This window comes from Lissotriton helveticus, chromosome 4_1, assembly GCF_964261635.1.
Source record: "Lissotriton helveticus chromosome 4_1, aLisHel1.1, whole genome shotgun sequence".
Classification (NCBI taxonomy): Eukaryota; Metazoa; Chordata; class Amphibia; order Caudata; family Salamandridae; genus Lissotriton; species Lissotriton helveticus.
In genome coordinates, this window is record NC_136063.1 from 2,048,899,276 (window position 1) to 2,048,916,576 (window position 17,301).

General features: G+C 43.9%; 1 protein-coding gene across 1 annotated transcript in view; it reads right to left on the reverse strand.

Moving 5' to 3' along the window:
• Positions 1-10,236: 10,236 nt before the first annotated feature.
• LOC144829518 (lysosome-associated membrane glycoprotein 2-like) overlaps positions 10,237-17,301 on the reverse strand; it is a 340,950-nt gene continuing 333,885 nt past the window's right edge. The window contains exon 9 of the mRNA XM_078688735.1: positions 10,237-10,866. Within this exon, the coding sequence (XP_078544861.1) occupies positions 10,724-10,866 (143 nt within the window). The 3' untranslated portion in view covers positions 10,237-10,723. The remainder of the gene's footprint in view (positions 10,867-17,301) is intronic.

Below are 17,301 nucleotides of genomic sequence, written 5' to 3' on the forward strand. Positions count from 1 at the left end.
CCACAAGGGTCAGTGTTCTCCCCTCAGCTTTTCAACATCTACATTGTACCCCTCACTACCTTACTCAAAAAATCCAATATCCCTTTCCACCTATATGCTGATGACACACAGATCTATCTGGAAACCACCTCCATTGCTGACATCCAGAAACTCGATGCCACGCTCAGAGAGGTACATCATTGGCTCTCAAGTAATCATCTAAAACTCAATCAAGAGAAAACGGAAATACTTCTCATCTCCAACAAAGAAGCGGACCCCCAAATTGCAGAATGGCGCAAAGCTATTGATGTTCTCAATGGCAACCTCAGCCTGGCGGACTCGGTAAAATCTCTAGGTATCACCTTAGACCCGAAACTGGACATAAACAAACACATTAGAAGTTCTGCAAAAAGCGCCTTCCTCAACTTGAAGCTACTGCACAAAATAAAAATCCTCCTGCCGCCCAAGGACTTACAACAAGCCACTCAAGCAATCCCACCTCGCCCCCCTCAAAACAACCTTCAATGCAGCAGCCAGATTGGTCACCGTAACTAAGAAATTCGACCACATCTCACCTGCACTCAGAGAACTAAAATAGCTCCCAATTGAAATGGGGGCCAGCTTCAGAACAGCCTGCCTCACGCACAAAGCCCTTCACACAGGCAAACCGGAATACTTGGCCTCCAAACTCAAAAAGACCGGCCAGGCCAGGAACCTCAGGAGCTCCAATACTCTGCTACTCAACCCCCTGAAAACATGCAAACAAAAGAATACGGCCAGGTCGTTTGCTGGTAACACGCCCAAAATCTGGAACTCCATTCCCCTCCACATCAGAATAATCCCCTACTTTGCAAAATTCAAATGCCTGCTCAAAGTCCTCTTCCTCGATTGCTCATTTGCGAACCAATAGGATCCACGGAAGTGGCTTCGCCGGCACTCCACCTGACTTTAACTCTGTGTCCTGTGACAATAACATCCGCTACCGCCCGGACCCCTACCGGAACCCTAACCCTTCCCTCCGCCCCTAATAAGAAAACTTATCGGCTACTCGTTCTGTGTGACCTGCACTCATCATGTTTCTTTCCGTACAATTTATTTACTCCTTATGTCTGAACTCTACTCTTCACGTATCACTAAGTTCTACTATGATCTCTGCGCTGCTTTATTGCATATAAGTCACTTGTTGTGAAGTGCTCTGATGCCCGCTGGTCCAGCTAGCGCTATATAAAACTCCTAACATAAAAATAAATAAAAATACTTATCTTGTTGAAAGATACGGTTTAGGTATGCTTGTCTTAGTGAAAGATAACATATAGGTTTGCTTGTCTTAGTACAAGATAACGTATAGGGATGCTTGTCCTAGTGAAAGATACTTTTTAGGTATGTTTGTTTTAGTGAAAGATACTGTCTAGGTATACTTATCTTGTTGAAAGATACAGTTTAGGTATGCTTGTCTTAGTGAAAGATACATCTAGGAATACTTATCTTACTGAAAGATACGGTTTAGGTATGCTTGTCTTAGTGAAAGATACGTCTAGGTATACCTATCTTGCTGAACGATATGGTTTAGGTATGCTTGTCTTAGTGAAAGATACATCTAGGTATACCTATCTTGTTGAAAGATACGGTTTAGGTATGCTTGTCTTAGTGAAAGATACGTCTAGGTATACTTATCTTTTTGAAAGATACGGTTTAGGTATGCTTGTCTTAGTGAAAGATACCTCTAGGTATACTTATCCTTTTGAAAGATTCTGCTTAGGTATGCTTGCCTTAGTGAAAGATACTTTTTAGGTATGCTTGTCTTAGTGAAAGATACTTTTTTAGGTATGCTTGTCTTAGTGAATTCTATATAAATATACACCTTAAAATTTAGAAAGCATTTGTAAAAATATGTGACTACCCTTTGTCAGTACAAAGTGAGTAGTCTCTTTATTCAATGACCCTTTCAATTTTTGTATTGTTTCACTTTTTCAATATAGGTTAGGTGATATGTTCTATAATGTTCAAATCTCTCTGGCTATTTCTTACTGTTGTACTGTTTTAAGCATTCTGCATTGTTAGCTTGACTTTGGCAACCACGACTCAGCAGGACGCCTAGATGCCGTGGATCAAGTTAGTAACCATGACCCCTGTTACCATAACAGAAGGGCCAGTGCATTCCGTTCATGCAAGGTGGGCAGCCTTTCCACAAACTGACCAGAGATCAATGTTATGTACACTGTAAAAAAGCTGTGAGGCTATAGGTACAAATTATAAAGCAGAAAGCATATCATAGCAACGACAAAGAGGAGGATATCATTCCCACAAATGCACTCTTCCTCTAATGCTACTAAAAGCTGCACGCATCAGCGGTTCCTGCGAAGAAACCCATTACTTTGATGTTGTTTATTCACAGACCTTTCCATGCCTTCCAAATATACTCTCAACTACAAACATATTATACATGACAGAGAAAGAGGTAACAGAAATAATGAATTCAAAAAGTTAAGGCACTGGAGAGATGGATGGATTCCTGGCAGAATAGCAAAGGAAATTTACACTAACTTTAGTCTAACCCTACAAAGACTGTGCAACCCCAGATTTCATGAATGAAGTCAGTACAACGTCAACAAAGCACTGCAAAAGTAGGGCAAGGATAAGGTCCAGACCTATCTTGGTGCCAATGAGGGGCATCAGGACCTTCACAGGGATCTTCGCAGGGATGGTGCGAGCATCAATTGGAAATGTAGATTCACCGTCACATGTGGTTTACTTTTACTACCAGCAGAGTCTTGTTGGACCACTAATGAAAAGTGAAGCAGCTCACATGGGAAGAAAACCAAGGATTTATTTTTTATTTTTGAAGGGTAGTCCAAGTAACTTTCCAGAAATGTTGTCTTCAGTTGGACAGCTCAACCAAAGCATTTGCACAACTGTGTTAAGGTTGAGGCCCATTTTTTCATTGTTAAAAGTGTTTCCCTACCTTGACCAATGTGCACCAAATCTCAGGACTAAATTTAGTCTTTCCTCCCTTAATGATGATTAGTCAAAGGTGGGCAAAATTATGAAGATAGTAACAAAACAAGTATTTTTCTCATTTACCACATACATTTCAATAGGAAGATTAAGCCATCAACAACTTGAAAAGGGCTGAATGAACGTACACCAAATACGACCAGCATAGAGTACTTCTTACCTCAACTTGATTCCTGCCATTGGTTTTAGTGTATGTTCACTCAGCTGTTATAACAATATAAATGAAAATGCAGGCTGAAGGAAACACAGCTGGGAAGTTACTGGCTTGGCTGGTCAAACAAGACATTACCCCTATATTTTTTTGTTTGAATCTATTTTATTGAATTTTAAACAAAGGTAACGGGTTGACAACACAGTACCATATATAGTGCCATACAGACAAGGATACAGTATGTGAAATTCGGCCAGCATTGTCATACTACAGAGTGCATACGATACGACATTGTTATAGGGAATAGCTAAACAGGTGTTTGGTAATACATGGCAAATAGGGTGGTGCTCCATGTTTGTGATTCGTATACCCACCTAGCACTGGTCAAAGGGAATACATTCGATATGAGCATTACTCTGGTTTAAGTATTATTTGGGCAAAATCTACTATTTTCACCCTCACTCAAATCACCTTACCATACCAATTGGAATTTTCATTTGCGAGAAGTACAGATCTGTTTAAATATTTAGGGGTATGGGTACACAGGGACCCGGAGCTAGTAATCAGATATAACTATGGCAAAGCTAACTCTAAACTTGAGGACCAAGTGGCGAAGTGGATACGATTGCCCCTGTCATTGGCCAATAGGGTAGCCTTACTGAAAATGATTGTACTCTCTAGATTTTTGTATCTATTTATCAACATAACAATTACATTGACCCAACAGTTTTTTAGGACTCTCAGATCGCACATAATCACCTTAATCAGGGGAGGGAAACAATCTAGAATTAAGTGGAGTGCTCTCTCCCTACCTTACCAACAGGTACGGTTTGATTTCCCCCATGTTTATCTCTACTATCTCTGTGCCCAGGCGCATTTCGCATACCATTGGACCCACCCCACGTCACATTTAACATTGTAAGTGATGATGCTCATCCAACATAGTGCCATATGCACTCGAGATTCCCCTGAAATGCGTCGCTGTTTTGGAGGGTGCTTGGAATCTGGACCTGTTGAACAGTTGGGGAATGCCGGGATTAGATGCTTAGGCAACCTCTTTCATTTAACACACTGACCGAGCAACACGGTTACTTGTGGGATAATTCTTGACACATCCCCAATTACTCGCTAGATTCACTCCCACATAGAATATTATGGACACAGAGCCATCTTTCACCTATTGCCTCAAACCCTTCACCAGTGGACCCATCCATAGACTGCTCTCATGGCTTGTTAAAGCTATCCTGGGAGACACTGCAGATCCTCTGTCAAACGGGACTCTGGCATTGGGAGTACTCTCAGTCTGAAACAATGGGGCAAAGCCCTCTCTCTCCATGTCGCACAACGTTTCACGGAACGCCAGGTTCCAATACATCCAGTTCACCTTGCTACATCGGGCATAGCCGACGCCTCTACACATCCCAAAAATATATGCCAGTGCCAATGGCCCCCGCTACCTTGCTCCTAATGCAGAAATGACATGATTTGGACCCCGCCATGTAGTATTCTCCTAGTGGTGTAAATTGTGCACCATATTGACCTACCTAACCGGTCGCAATAGATTGCTCTAAAGAAAAATCTCTTAATCTAATTTAAATTCCCCAAAACAGGCAATGTTGTTAGTAGGTTTATAGATCTCACCCTCTTATTAGCCAGACACTTGATCACCATGAAATAGAAATAATCTTCTCCAGTTATTTTCCACTAGTGCAAAATCATACTTCAGTGGGAGGAGGCGGAGTCGTGGGATCTACACAGGGTGGAGGCCAGATGACTCCGGTAGTGGCCCATTGTGGCGCTGTGGGACGAACTGATCTTTTGGTTCCAGAAGTAAGTCCAGGACGACGTCGGACCCCCTTAAATGGTTGAGCTGAAGTTCATCTTGCAATTCCTTACCCTCTCATGCCTTACCACCACAACATTCATGACTCTGCCCGTTTCACTTCCTCTTCCCTCTCCTTACAGTTATTTACAGCCTTGCATGTATATGCAGTGACCTTGCCAGCAGAATGGCTTGGTGGTGGGAAGATTGGAAACTTGGCGTACTGATTGGAATGATCATCTATCTTCTCATTGTTAGCCTCCATGTAGACTTTTACCAGACATGTCGCCATTTTTTTTATGGTTTCCTTTTCTTCTGCATTCCTCTTAACCTCTGATTTTGGTATCTGTTTACCTTCTCGGACCCTTCTGCCATGTTGTCAACAGTGGTGCTGGTTCCGGCTAATGCTTTGACTTCACAATTTGTCCCAATATCTAGTTTGGTACCTACCAAAAGCATATGCTGATTGCATGTATACTGTGATATATGTGTGAATCTGATGACGTTTTCGTGTAAGCCTTGTAATCTACTAACCAGGAACTTGCAATAAAATGTTTTAAAAAAAATGACAATGTAAATGAATAACAAGCTGTCCATAGAGTATGAAAAAGTAGAAGGGGCAAACAACTATCTAAGGGACAGTACAACTTTCAAACAGTCACGCAAGTGTCCGTTCCTTTTAATCTCTCTGATTTTGAGAATGTAGGAGAGTAGGGTCTGCTTGGTTACCCCCCCTTTTTGCTGTGTTTCACTGGTTTTTCGACTTTAGTATGGCTGTGGCCCTGCAAACCAGGCCCACAGCCTAGCTGTACTCTCTCTAACTTGATACAATGTACTTTAGGTGCATACCAGATTGGTTACTGGGTCACCCTTGTGAGCCCCTGTATGCCCTGGGTACCTTAGGTACCCCCTTGCATAGGTGCACCCTAGGCCTACCAGGGGCTGCAGCATGTATTGTGCAACCCTTGCTTAGCCTTCCAAACTGACACCACAGGTCTGTACTTACAGCCTGGGTAAGGTGGTGTAATCACCCATTACTTAGATATAGTATATCTATATCTACCTTATATATAGACACATAGTAACCTATAAGTCACTCCTATGGCAGGCCTTGACAATCCTGGAGGCAGAGTGCTTGGTTTTGTGTGAGGGGGTGCCCTGGCATGAGCTGAGGCCCTCTGCAGCCTTTGGAACAATCTCCTTATAGCTGTTCTATGATATAGCCATACCATATACTCTTAAGTGCATTATAATCCTCGCGGTTAATGCGAACATTGGTTTGGCTTTATCAAAACATGTCGAGTAAGGTGTCAAACACTTTGGAATACTACACCCCACTCCCCCCCACCAATTATGGTGGCGGGGGTAGCATTCCACACTTCTAGAGGGAGAAGACATGTAGTTAATGTTAAACCCGGTTAAAGTTAAACAGAGCCCCAGCATCACAAAATGGATGCTGCTGCCACAGACACGAGTCTGCCCTCCTGCTGCTGGACGAAACTCCAGCAGGGGACGCCTGGACAATAGGTTTCCTGTCCAGGGAGGTGCTAGCACCTCCCCAGACAGGCTTTGGTGTATTGGGGCAGGGAAGGTTGCATTCAGGGAATGCTTTTCAGACACTTCCTAGGGCACACAAGGTGCTCCATGCATTTCACAGTTCAAACCGGTTGCTGGGGCACTCAGCCCCAGCTCTGGCGCGAAACTAGACAAAGGGAAAGGGGTGTAACCACCCCCTCCCCAGGTCCACCCATCGGAGGGACCTTAGAGTTAGTCCAACCCCTAAACTTACTTTAAGTATAGAACCCCAGTCCCTAGGACTTTAGATTACCCTGGATGAAACTCTGCAACATTTATCTTGGACCTTCGACATTCCATATCGACTGGAAGACGGAAGAAATCTCCCTGGTGGTCAAGGAGTGACCATCCTGTTCAAACAGGCACCAACTGCATCTTTGCCGGTCTGCATTTTCGAGGCTCCCGCCGGATCCCGAAGAATCTGTGACACAGGACATGGACTTCTAGACATCTGATGCTGACCTGTGCTCCCAGCAAAGCTGAGACCCGTAGAGGACACGAGAGACATGGGACCGGAACTCCTGGACATCCTTCATTTTGCAACCTGCACCTACTTCCCGAGGTATCCCGAAGTTGTGCATTGGGGTGCTTGATGCCCCAGCCCCGAGAACCTTTTGCACCGAAGCTTAGAGGCCCACAGTCCAACAGTGTCCTGTGGGCCCGCTTTTTGCATTTGAGCTTGACGCGTCTTTGCGGTTCCTAGTCCATTGGCTAGTGAGCCCCCACGAAGACCAATCTTCACTTTCTTCAGCTTTTCTGGTTGCTCCAGGCTTGCTCCAACTCCTCTCCAAAGGGGTAGTTCCACAGACCTTGCTGGTCTGCACCGAAGCCCATCTTGACATCTTGTGTGGATTGCGTTTGCTAAGGCTTGTTGGGTCCAATCCGGATACCGATAGCGCAGTCAACTAGATCATTTGTGGGACAGCTTGAATCCAGCTCCTGGTTGTCGTCGATGCCTCCTGGTCCTCATGGCTGAAGAAACAAGCTTCACCTTCTCACCTGAAATCACCCGACATCGGCTGGCATCTTCCTATTGCCATCCTGGTCCCTAGCTAGTGACCCAGACTGTCTCCTCTGCTTTCAGGTTCTTCACATCTCCGATCTACCCTTGGATCCACCCGGACACTTTTCCTCTGGTCGCCGGCAGCACTTCTTCGCAGCTCTCCATTGGAATTGACGCCGAAACCCGACACCAAAAGGCACCAATGCATCCGGCTTCCCTGGGTGAGGTAACACGAGTACTCCGGTGCTCCCATTGGTCTCGACTCTCGAAGTGTCCTAGTCTAAAAGGGTTCCATCGTAGTTCACCTAGAAGTACCCTTAAACTGTAACTTTATAACTTGTTCGTTCTCCATAGAAAGTCAATGGTAACCCACGGCTGTGTTTAGACACTGCACGCGTCTCCCGTGGGCCTCCTACATCCTAACCTTTGGTAGATCTAGGCAGCCCCAGCGATTCCACAGGCCGTAGGCCTGCCTTTTAACTCACTCGTGGTTCTTATACCACTATTTTAGTATGTGGTTTGTGAGGCCCCTAGGGCATAACGTATACTGTGCAACTTATCATATGCTAATTAAGTTCCTTGCTTTGTACTTTTACCTCTGACCTCATAAAGAGTGCAGAGGGGTTGTGTTTAGAATAAATACATATATATTTGATATATACCTTGTGTGTTGTGCTTTAATTTAACCATTCAAGAGATTATAATTGGTAAAACAACTTGCTTAACTTGTCTCCAAGTCTTAACCTGAAGGCTGCTCTCCACAGCTACCACTAGGATAGCTTTCTATAAGGTTGAATTTATAACTTACCATCAATAAGGGTCGTTTGGACTGGTGCAAGGTGCCCACTAGAATAGTGGGCATCATATACCATGCCAACTTCTCACAGAGAACACCTAGAGAGATTAAAAAAACACAAGAACTAGGGTAAAAGTACCAAACTACACATTCACAAAAGTAGCAGAGTTCGGCACTATTATTTTAATATCTCCTTCTGTGTTTCAAGCAGGCTCTCTTAATTTCTCCTATTCAGTACATTGTGGCCATTTCTGGCCGGAGAGTTGCTATAATTGTCAGCTAACTGAAAGTAATTTATTTGTAAAGAATTTTCATTTTTGTACTCACCAACCACGATGCCCATATAATGTTCTCACCAAGTTAAGGCTATTGGTAAGAAGGCACAAACATACAATAACTAAGCGATGAGCAGCATAAAGGTAAAAGAAGCATCTGCCAACCATAGTAGGAATTTAGACAAGTAATCCATAATGGTGCTTTACTCTTTGATGCTTTTGCCTATATTTGCTTAAATATCATCCTTTTTTGTACTGTTATTTCATCTAAACCGAGATACGTGATGACATTCTTTAGACTCAGTGGGGGCAAGAAATCTACATAAAGCTGTTAAATAAAAATAAATTGATTTTCAAATGGAGATCTGATAGCTTCAACTGTCAATAGCTGCTCCTCATTTGGGGTATTAAGAAATTCAAAATTACTCCTCAGCGTTGAGAAGACAGTTATGTGATCCGTGAATGAATCATGAGTAACGTGCATTGAGTTCCATTCAAGAGTTACCATTAGAAATTGAGATACTTTCTGGAGAAGATATTGCATGATAATGAACTTCCAGATTTATCATCAGCGAATTACAGAGAAAGGAAGCATTTTCCAAGGTAGTCTGGTTTATGTACTGTCCATCACCTGTGGGATAACGTCTGGCATTTCAGGATCCCATTAAGACTAACGTCTTTGAAGGATATTATTAACAACAAATTGAATATATTCTCTGCGAGAAATGAAAACCTTAGTGATTTCAAATTACCCTTTGAAAAAGCTGATTTGCAATTCTGTATTAGAAATCAAAATAATAAAGTTGTGCTTCTCCGGTATATCCTGAGGTTAATTACAAATGTCATAATAATTTTAAAAAAAGGTTTCTACCTACTCACTTGATGGAATCAGAAATTTCCAAAGAAAGGTCACAAACAATACTAAGTTTATTTAAATTCTATTTATTATTTTTCTGCATAAATGATATATTATTTGAATAACATGAGATATTTGGTTTCATCTTTGGTTAATATGATAATGCAGGAGGATGGTCACATGCCCCTATTTCAGACATAGATGCAACTCAACCAGTATTTAATACCATTGATTGTATGCCACAGAAATTCGTATTTAGTAACTCAGTGCTCATTTAGCATTTCATTTTTTAAAGGGTAGAAATTGAAATGGATATATAATTAAACATCCTGGATTACCATATGTAAAATGTATCACTGAATTCTCACTTTAAAAAATCGATGCAGTAAAAATCTTATGGCGATGGAGATCTTATGTGTTTCAATCTGCCCTTGAGTGGCTTAGTTGTTAAAGCCTAGTGTTAAACCTTTTTCACATATGGGAAGGTCTAACTGTGACTTCTTTGGACTTTAGTGTATGCATTGTGGCAATCTCAAATATTACGAAGGCAGGCACTTGGAATTAGATTTGTAGAAGGTTTAGTTTTTAATACATCACCCCACCTGAATACTTGTAGGTTCCGCTTGGATTTCATGATGAAGCTTATGCATTTTAGAACTGTGAACCTTACACTTTGATGCTTGTGTTTAATGCATTTAATTTTGCTGTGTGGGTTGAGCCAGGAGTATTTGGATGGGGTGCACATAGGTACTTGGAACAGGAAGTAGAGATAAGATAGGCTTTTTACTGAGTACAATGTTGGCATGGTGCACAACAGCTTGAACAGGATCAACATAACTGCAACTGCAAGATTTGACTTTGATGTGCTGAGTAGTAGGCAGTTTAAAAACAATATGAAATGTCTTATATAGTTACACTATTTATTTAAAAAAATATTTCAGATCAATTTGAATATCTGGCAGTTCATAAACGCTTTCTCACAATACTTATAGAAATACGAGCTGCAAGAACTCAAAATATGCTACACATTTAACAGTAGATTTAAGACACTAATCGTTTTACATCAATTAAAAGACTTGACTTTTACCTTGCTTAAAGATTGCACAATGTAATATTTGCCTTCAATAAATCAGCTTATACATGCCTAAAGTGCATTAAAAATGTGTCCATAAGTTAATTTCACATCTCTACAATAGTTGTGCTTTTGATTTTAATTCTTCATACTTTGTAGGCGATTGTACAGTGCATGTCTCAGAAATGTTCATATCCAGCTGCGTTGCGTCTCTTATGGCCAATGACATACGCCACAATTATAATAACAACTAATACTCCCAAAACTGCTCCCACTACTATGGGTACAAGGAAGTTGTCTTTATCTGCATGGCAATCTTCAGCTGCATTTGGAGACAAAATATATGAATCAGAGGTTAAAATGAACTCATAAAATGCTAAGTTATAAATAACTATAATACTGCTCTGTGTACCCGCAAAGGTGAACAAATACGAGAAAGAAAAAAAACTTTTATTCACATTGCACTTACTTCTAATAAATCCAGCATTTTATTGCTAATGCAGGTTATGATCAATAGGAAGCAATTCCACTTGTTAGAATTGTTTATCTGAAAAGTCTAAATTCATTATGGAAGTACAGTGTAATATTGAATACATTAAAATAAGCAAGTAAAATTCAGCCATCAACAGTTATCCAACAAGACAGAATGTTCTTGGAAATCAGGGGTCTAGGCAATAGCAGATTAGCTCTAAATAATCGCCCATTTTAATGCAGACAAGAAATCCGAGTCCCAAGCACTAACATCAACATACAAAAACTCCAGAAAAAGAAAAAAAAGGAACTGGATGCTCATCAGGTTGCAATTCTTGTGATCCACCAGCTCTTGACCACGCACTGCTGTCTCGCAATCCCAGATGACACGACACAGATACATAGATTAGACTGCCGAAGCAGGGTTGCCCACTCACCTCACTAGCTGCCCTGACAGCTGTCTGACCACTAGCCTATTCTGATTCTGACCACCTTTTCCAAAATTAAGTAGAGGCACAAAGAGCACCCAAGGATTTATATGTATTGGCAGCAAAAACATTTAATAGAAAACACTGTAAACACTGTAGAAAAACAACTCTGGTGTATGTGCAGTTACAGAGCGAAATGGTGACAGAATAGGTTTATAAGAAATGAGACAAAACAGTGACAGCACAAGGGAAAGATGTTGCCGTGAGTACATATCGACTTTACGGTAGAGCGAAATGGTAAAAAATGGTACACTTTACATCACAGTTTTAACATGGAAATTTGCTAGAAAGCGGTCTATTTTATAGTTCTGCACAAGAAATTTGTTTGTGTTCCTCGATCATTTTTCAAAAAGTTTTAAGCACCTCCTTTTTTCCAGGCTACAGAGATCCGACAAAGTAAGGCATTAAGAAAGTAAAACTATCCTTTGGTTTAGATATATCTTATAGGCTCGTACAGCAGTCAGGTTAGCCCAGCTTCACATGAGCAGATCACAGCCCGCAACACTCTGTATGTAATAAAGTTATGGAAGATGACCACTACACCAGGAAACAGATGCCATGATAGTGTGAGGAAATGGGGTGTATCATATGGTGTGGTTGTGCAACCTCACCCTGTAATACACTTACCAACCCGTTTAGGACCCTTGGGTTTCGTTTGTCATTCCTTCTGCTCAACCCTGGGTGGCTGTGGCTCTGAGCAGCAAGGCGTACACAAAGGAGCAAGTGTAAAGCATTTAAACAGCACCAAAACAATTGAAGAAGAAATCAACAAGACCCCAATGAAATCGAACACCAATTTATAAAAATAGACGGCCTGGTTTCTTTTTTTGTAAACCTTTTTACTGAGTTTTCAAGATCAGACAGTATACAGAAACAACATCAGTTGCATTATTCAACTATTAGTTACATTATGTTGCCAGCGTGTAGTGCGATTAGGTAGTCTGAGTGTTCGGATGTGTTGTGTGTCCAGCGTATGTAACATAAGCGTTCAAGACTGCCCTGGAGTGATAGTATAGTGTTTGGGTTTTGAGTTTAGCTAGCAGGACTCGAGTCGGGGTACCACGCGGGTGGATGGCATCCCCCCACTTAGTCCCCCCTTCTTATCAAAACGCCGTCCACCCTGCGCTGGATTTGGTCCTTCAAAATGCGATAAAGAGCGCACAGCGTGCACCGACCAAACCAGCCTCGGACTGCTTGCTGATCACCACGCCCCTGCACCTAGGGTTAGTTAAAGGCTATATCACAATGACCGCTATCAAGGCTTTTATGATAGTATTATTCAAATTAAAAGAAAAACGTTCTAGACTGTGACTAAATAGGAAAACAAACGGTACAGAGCATGTTAAGGGAAGTATTCATGTGGCAAGACAGACACATAGTTGTTTTAGTTCATCGTCTGAGGCTAAATCTGCTGCAGTGCCAAAGACTTTTACATTACCAGCATTGATTACTTTCTTCAGAATGGCTATCTTAGATCGGATTTTAATAAACATTGTGTTGGCAGTGTTTGGGTGGCGAGTTTACTTATTTTCGACAGCTAATACCGTAATCATTAATGGTGGTTATTATACACATTGTTTTATAATTCACTTGACTATAGACCTTTCTCAAACCGACAAAGTAGTGTTCCTTCTCCCGTGCTGGGCTGTCAAACAGAGACGGGACTCGAAGAATAAAGCAGCCTCACTGGGGGGTTCAGTGTCAGGTGATAACGGCCGATGGCTCATCTTCACCTCAGCCGCCACTGCCCCCATCCACCCCACCTCAGAGGCCGGCCCAGAAACTTTGTTCTTTGCTTCCTTCCACTTCTGCCAGGCCTGAGAATTACCGCCCAATCTCCCTTCTCCCGTGGCCTGCTAAAGTTGCGGAGGCGCATGTCAACTCTGTCCTCTCTGATCACCTTCTACAGGCTAACATCTTGGACAGGACGCAGAATGATTTTCGGGCAGGGCACAGCACGGAGACGGCTCTGCTCTATATGGTGGAGCATTTGCGCTCCGTGCTCGACGCGGGCCAAACGGCGGCGCTGGTGCTATTAGACCTGAGCGCCGCCTTTGACACCGTGGCCCACCCGATCCTTCTGCGGCGCTTGGAGGAAGCGGGTGTCACTGGTCTTGCGCTCCAGTGGTTCCGATCTTTTCTTGCCAACCGTTCTTTTTGCGTGGCCGTCCCGCCCTATCAGTCCAAATTCCATCCTCTGGAACTGGGGGTCCCCCAAGGCTCCGCGCTGAGTCCCACATTATTTATTCTATATGTGAGACCGCTGGCTGAGGTTGTCAGGTATTGGGGTATGACCATGGTGTCCTATGCCGATGACACCCAGCTAGCGGTTACAATCAGCGGGGATGCGGATGTGGATGCCCCCAGATTCCAGAACGGACTTCGGGCGGTCGCCAGCTGGATGACTTCCAACTGTCTCCAGCTGAACGCAAGTAAGACGGAGGTTATGATCTTTGGCAAGCACACGGAACTCTGGGGTGACAGGTGGTGGCCATCGGACCTGGGCCCTACACCTATCCCGGTCGTTGAGCGAAAAAATCTTGGGGTCTGGCTCAATCCATCCCTTTCTTTCGAATGCCACACTAAACGCACGGCGGCCTGTTGCTTTGGCATCTTGCGGGGATTACGACCCGTACTAAAATTTTTTGATGCGAATACCAGGCAACTCGTGATCCAGGCAACTGTGATGTCACAGCTCGATTATGCCAACGCCCTATTATTGGGCCTAAATCAGGCTGAAATCACCCGCCTGCAGCGTGTTCAGAACGCAGCGGCGAGAGCTGTCGTGGGCCTGCCTAGATTCTGCTCTACTACCAGTACTTTGCGCATGTTGCACTGGCTGCCGATCGCCCGAAGGATCCAGTTTAAGGTCCTTTGTGTTGCCTATAAGATCATCAAGGGATCACCTGCCTTGATTCTTTCCAACCTTTTGTCCCGTTATATCCCAGGCCGTGCTCTAAGATCCTCTGACCTGGAACTCGCTGTTGTCCCCCGGTTTAAGCGCTGCCGTGCCGGCGGCCGCTCCTTTCAAGTGCGTGCCGCTGTGTTATGGAATTCCCTTCCCTTCGAGATTCGCGCCCTTGGGGATCTGCTCTCCTTTCGGCGGGCTGTAAAAACCTTTTTATTTCCTTAGTTTCCCTTGGACTTTTTCTGTTCTGTTGTGTTGTGTTGCTACCTTGGCGGGCGCCAGGACGCTCCTTCGCTGGATCATCTGTGCGCCTAATAAATAAGTTTAACATAACATAACATAACATATCCCTGAGGCTGTAGTGGGCTGGGGAGGGGGTGAGTGGGAAGTAGCCTGCCTGGGGGCCAGTTGTGGCTCTGGCTGTAGGGTCATTTTCACATCACCACCTTCGGTTCGACCCAGCCCAAAAGCACTGTCTTTCCCCTGGTCTCTCCCCCACTGGGCCATCACATCATACTCAGGCGTTGGTGGACAGGGAGGGAGAGATTATTCAAGGGCTTTGCTAGGGGCCAGGTGTTGTCATCTTAGGCTGTGTCTTTCTGCACTGAGTGTAAGGTGTGTGGGGGGAGGAGGCACTGGTGTGTTTCCACAGGCCTAGTTGGGAGGCTACCTTGACCAGAGATTCCAACTTTGGAACTCAGGAACTAAGTTGGAGTCCGGGCATTATTTCAACATCCTGTGATTCTGGGCAAATCACTTTGGGCCTCATTTACGAGAAGTGGCGCATCGCTGCGTGAAAGCAGCGATGCACCACTTTTCAGTGCACTCTCCTTGTGACACCAATGATGCGTCATATTTACAATATGACGCATCATGTCGCAAGGAAGGACGGATACGTCAGTATAACTGACGTATCTGTCAGTGCGAAAAGTGGCGCATTGCTGGAGTTGTGTCAGAAGCCTATTTAAATGTGGTGTTCTAGGTAGCGTAATACATTTGATAGTTTTGATAATCACTATTGTGGTTTCTAGCATGTGGTTTTCTTTGGGGGTTTTTCAATGCACAAACTCTGCTTTTGTTCATTGTGCCATGTTTTAGTATGTCTCACTTACAGCACTTAATGGCTTGACTAATGTAGTTGTATGCCAAACTTCATCCATATTTAGGCTGTTAATTCCCCCACACAGGGACCTTAAGTCACAGGTTTAAGTACTGAGCAGCTTCAATTGTTAAATCTTGCAATATGTGCAAATGATAGATCTGCCTCCCACGTGATGTCACTTCCTGTTGTGATGTCACTTCCTGTTGTAATGGCACTTCCTGTTGTGATGTCACTTCCTGCCGTGATGTCACTTCCTGTGACCCCACCTAAATTGGAGTGTCCCCCCACTTCTTTTTTTAGGACTTGAGCCCTGTTAGCTAGTGTATCTCTGCTGCTGGTTTGGATTGTCTTTGACTGTTGTTTTCAACAAACCAACTGAGGGTGCAACTTGCAAAGTGGCGCTAGGGATGGGTTTTAGGGTTTGTAGAAACGCGTTGTTTTCGGCGGCCTTGTGTTGTGAAGGGGCGGGGAGGGGAATTCCCGCAGGCGGTTGTGTGCCGGGTGCGGGGCATTGTGGGGCATGACATCGGCAGGTTGGCCGCCAGGGATTCCGTAGGTGTTGTGTATGCCTGTTTAAAGCTGTGGAGCTGCGCTGTCCATTCCATGGAAATGGGGTGGAGACGTATTTCTCGTGCCTCCTCTAAACTGATCGAGTCTTCTTCTGCAGCGCCCCATTTTATAACCGCCCCCCTCCATGCTTCTACCGAAGGACCTGTAGGCAAACGCCAATGTAATGTGCTGCTTCGTTTTGCTAGGAGTAGGGTTAACACTTCAAATTTCGTTTCTTTTTCGGACGCTTGAATATGCCCAGGGCGCAAGCCTCCCATGTGTCGAGGCCTACCAAGCCAGTGGTTGTTCGTATCGTGGTGTGTATTTTTGACCAGTATGCCTGCAGTCCGCGGCATGTCCAGAGCATATGCACAAATGTGGCGCTGGGCGGGTGGCATCGTGGGCATTCAAATTGTGTTTCGGGATAAAATCGCTTGAGCCGCGCTAGTGTGAGATACGCCCAGTTTAATATGTTAAACTGTATATTTTTGAAACGTTGGTTTCAAAAGCTACTTCTTTTTAATGTATTTTTATACACCACAATAAAACGATCCAGTAGAGGCTTCTGGAGGGATAGAATTTACTAGGTATAGTAAATTGCATTATTTCACTCAACTTTGAACAAGCATTGACAAATTCACCGATTTGACAGAAACGTTATCACTGCAAAGTCTGGGCTAGTTGGAATACAGTGACTTTGAGTCACTTTAGGCGATGAAACTCCAGTAAGTAGCAAGGTCCTCAGAAACAACTACCTCAGTAGGTGATGCAGTCCTCAGTCAGTTCCAGGCACGTTTATCTGTTGAGAGTTTTCCTATGGAAGTGGTCCTGATGCTCAAAAGATGCTGTGGATGCAATGAGGTTGACAGGGGTCTTGATGCGACTACTCCTTGGTCCACAAAGAGGGTGAGGCGGTCCTGGTCACAGGTTCGATGTCCCCCCCAAAGTACTCTTGGTGTTGGCAGAAGCTCGGACACCACTAAACTACCAGTCAGCCAATATCGCGGTCACAGGCCAAACCTTCCTGGCTTGATAACTGGTCTTGGGGTTCTAGCTGCACCCCAACACGCCAGGCCTCAGCGAATTTGGTGCAACTTTGCGCACCAGGCCCTGGTGCTGCATGGCGGCAGTTGGCTGCGGGTTGAAGAGTTTGGGGTACCAGCTTGCCCCAGCAGGCTTCTCAGCTGTTGTGTGCTTGTGCTGTGAACAGGTCAGCTCACTGATCCTTAGACTCTTGGG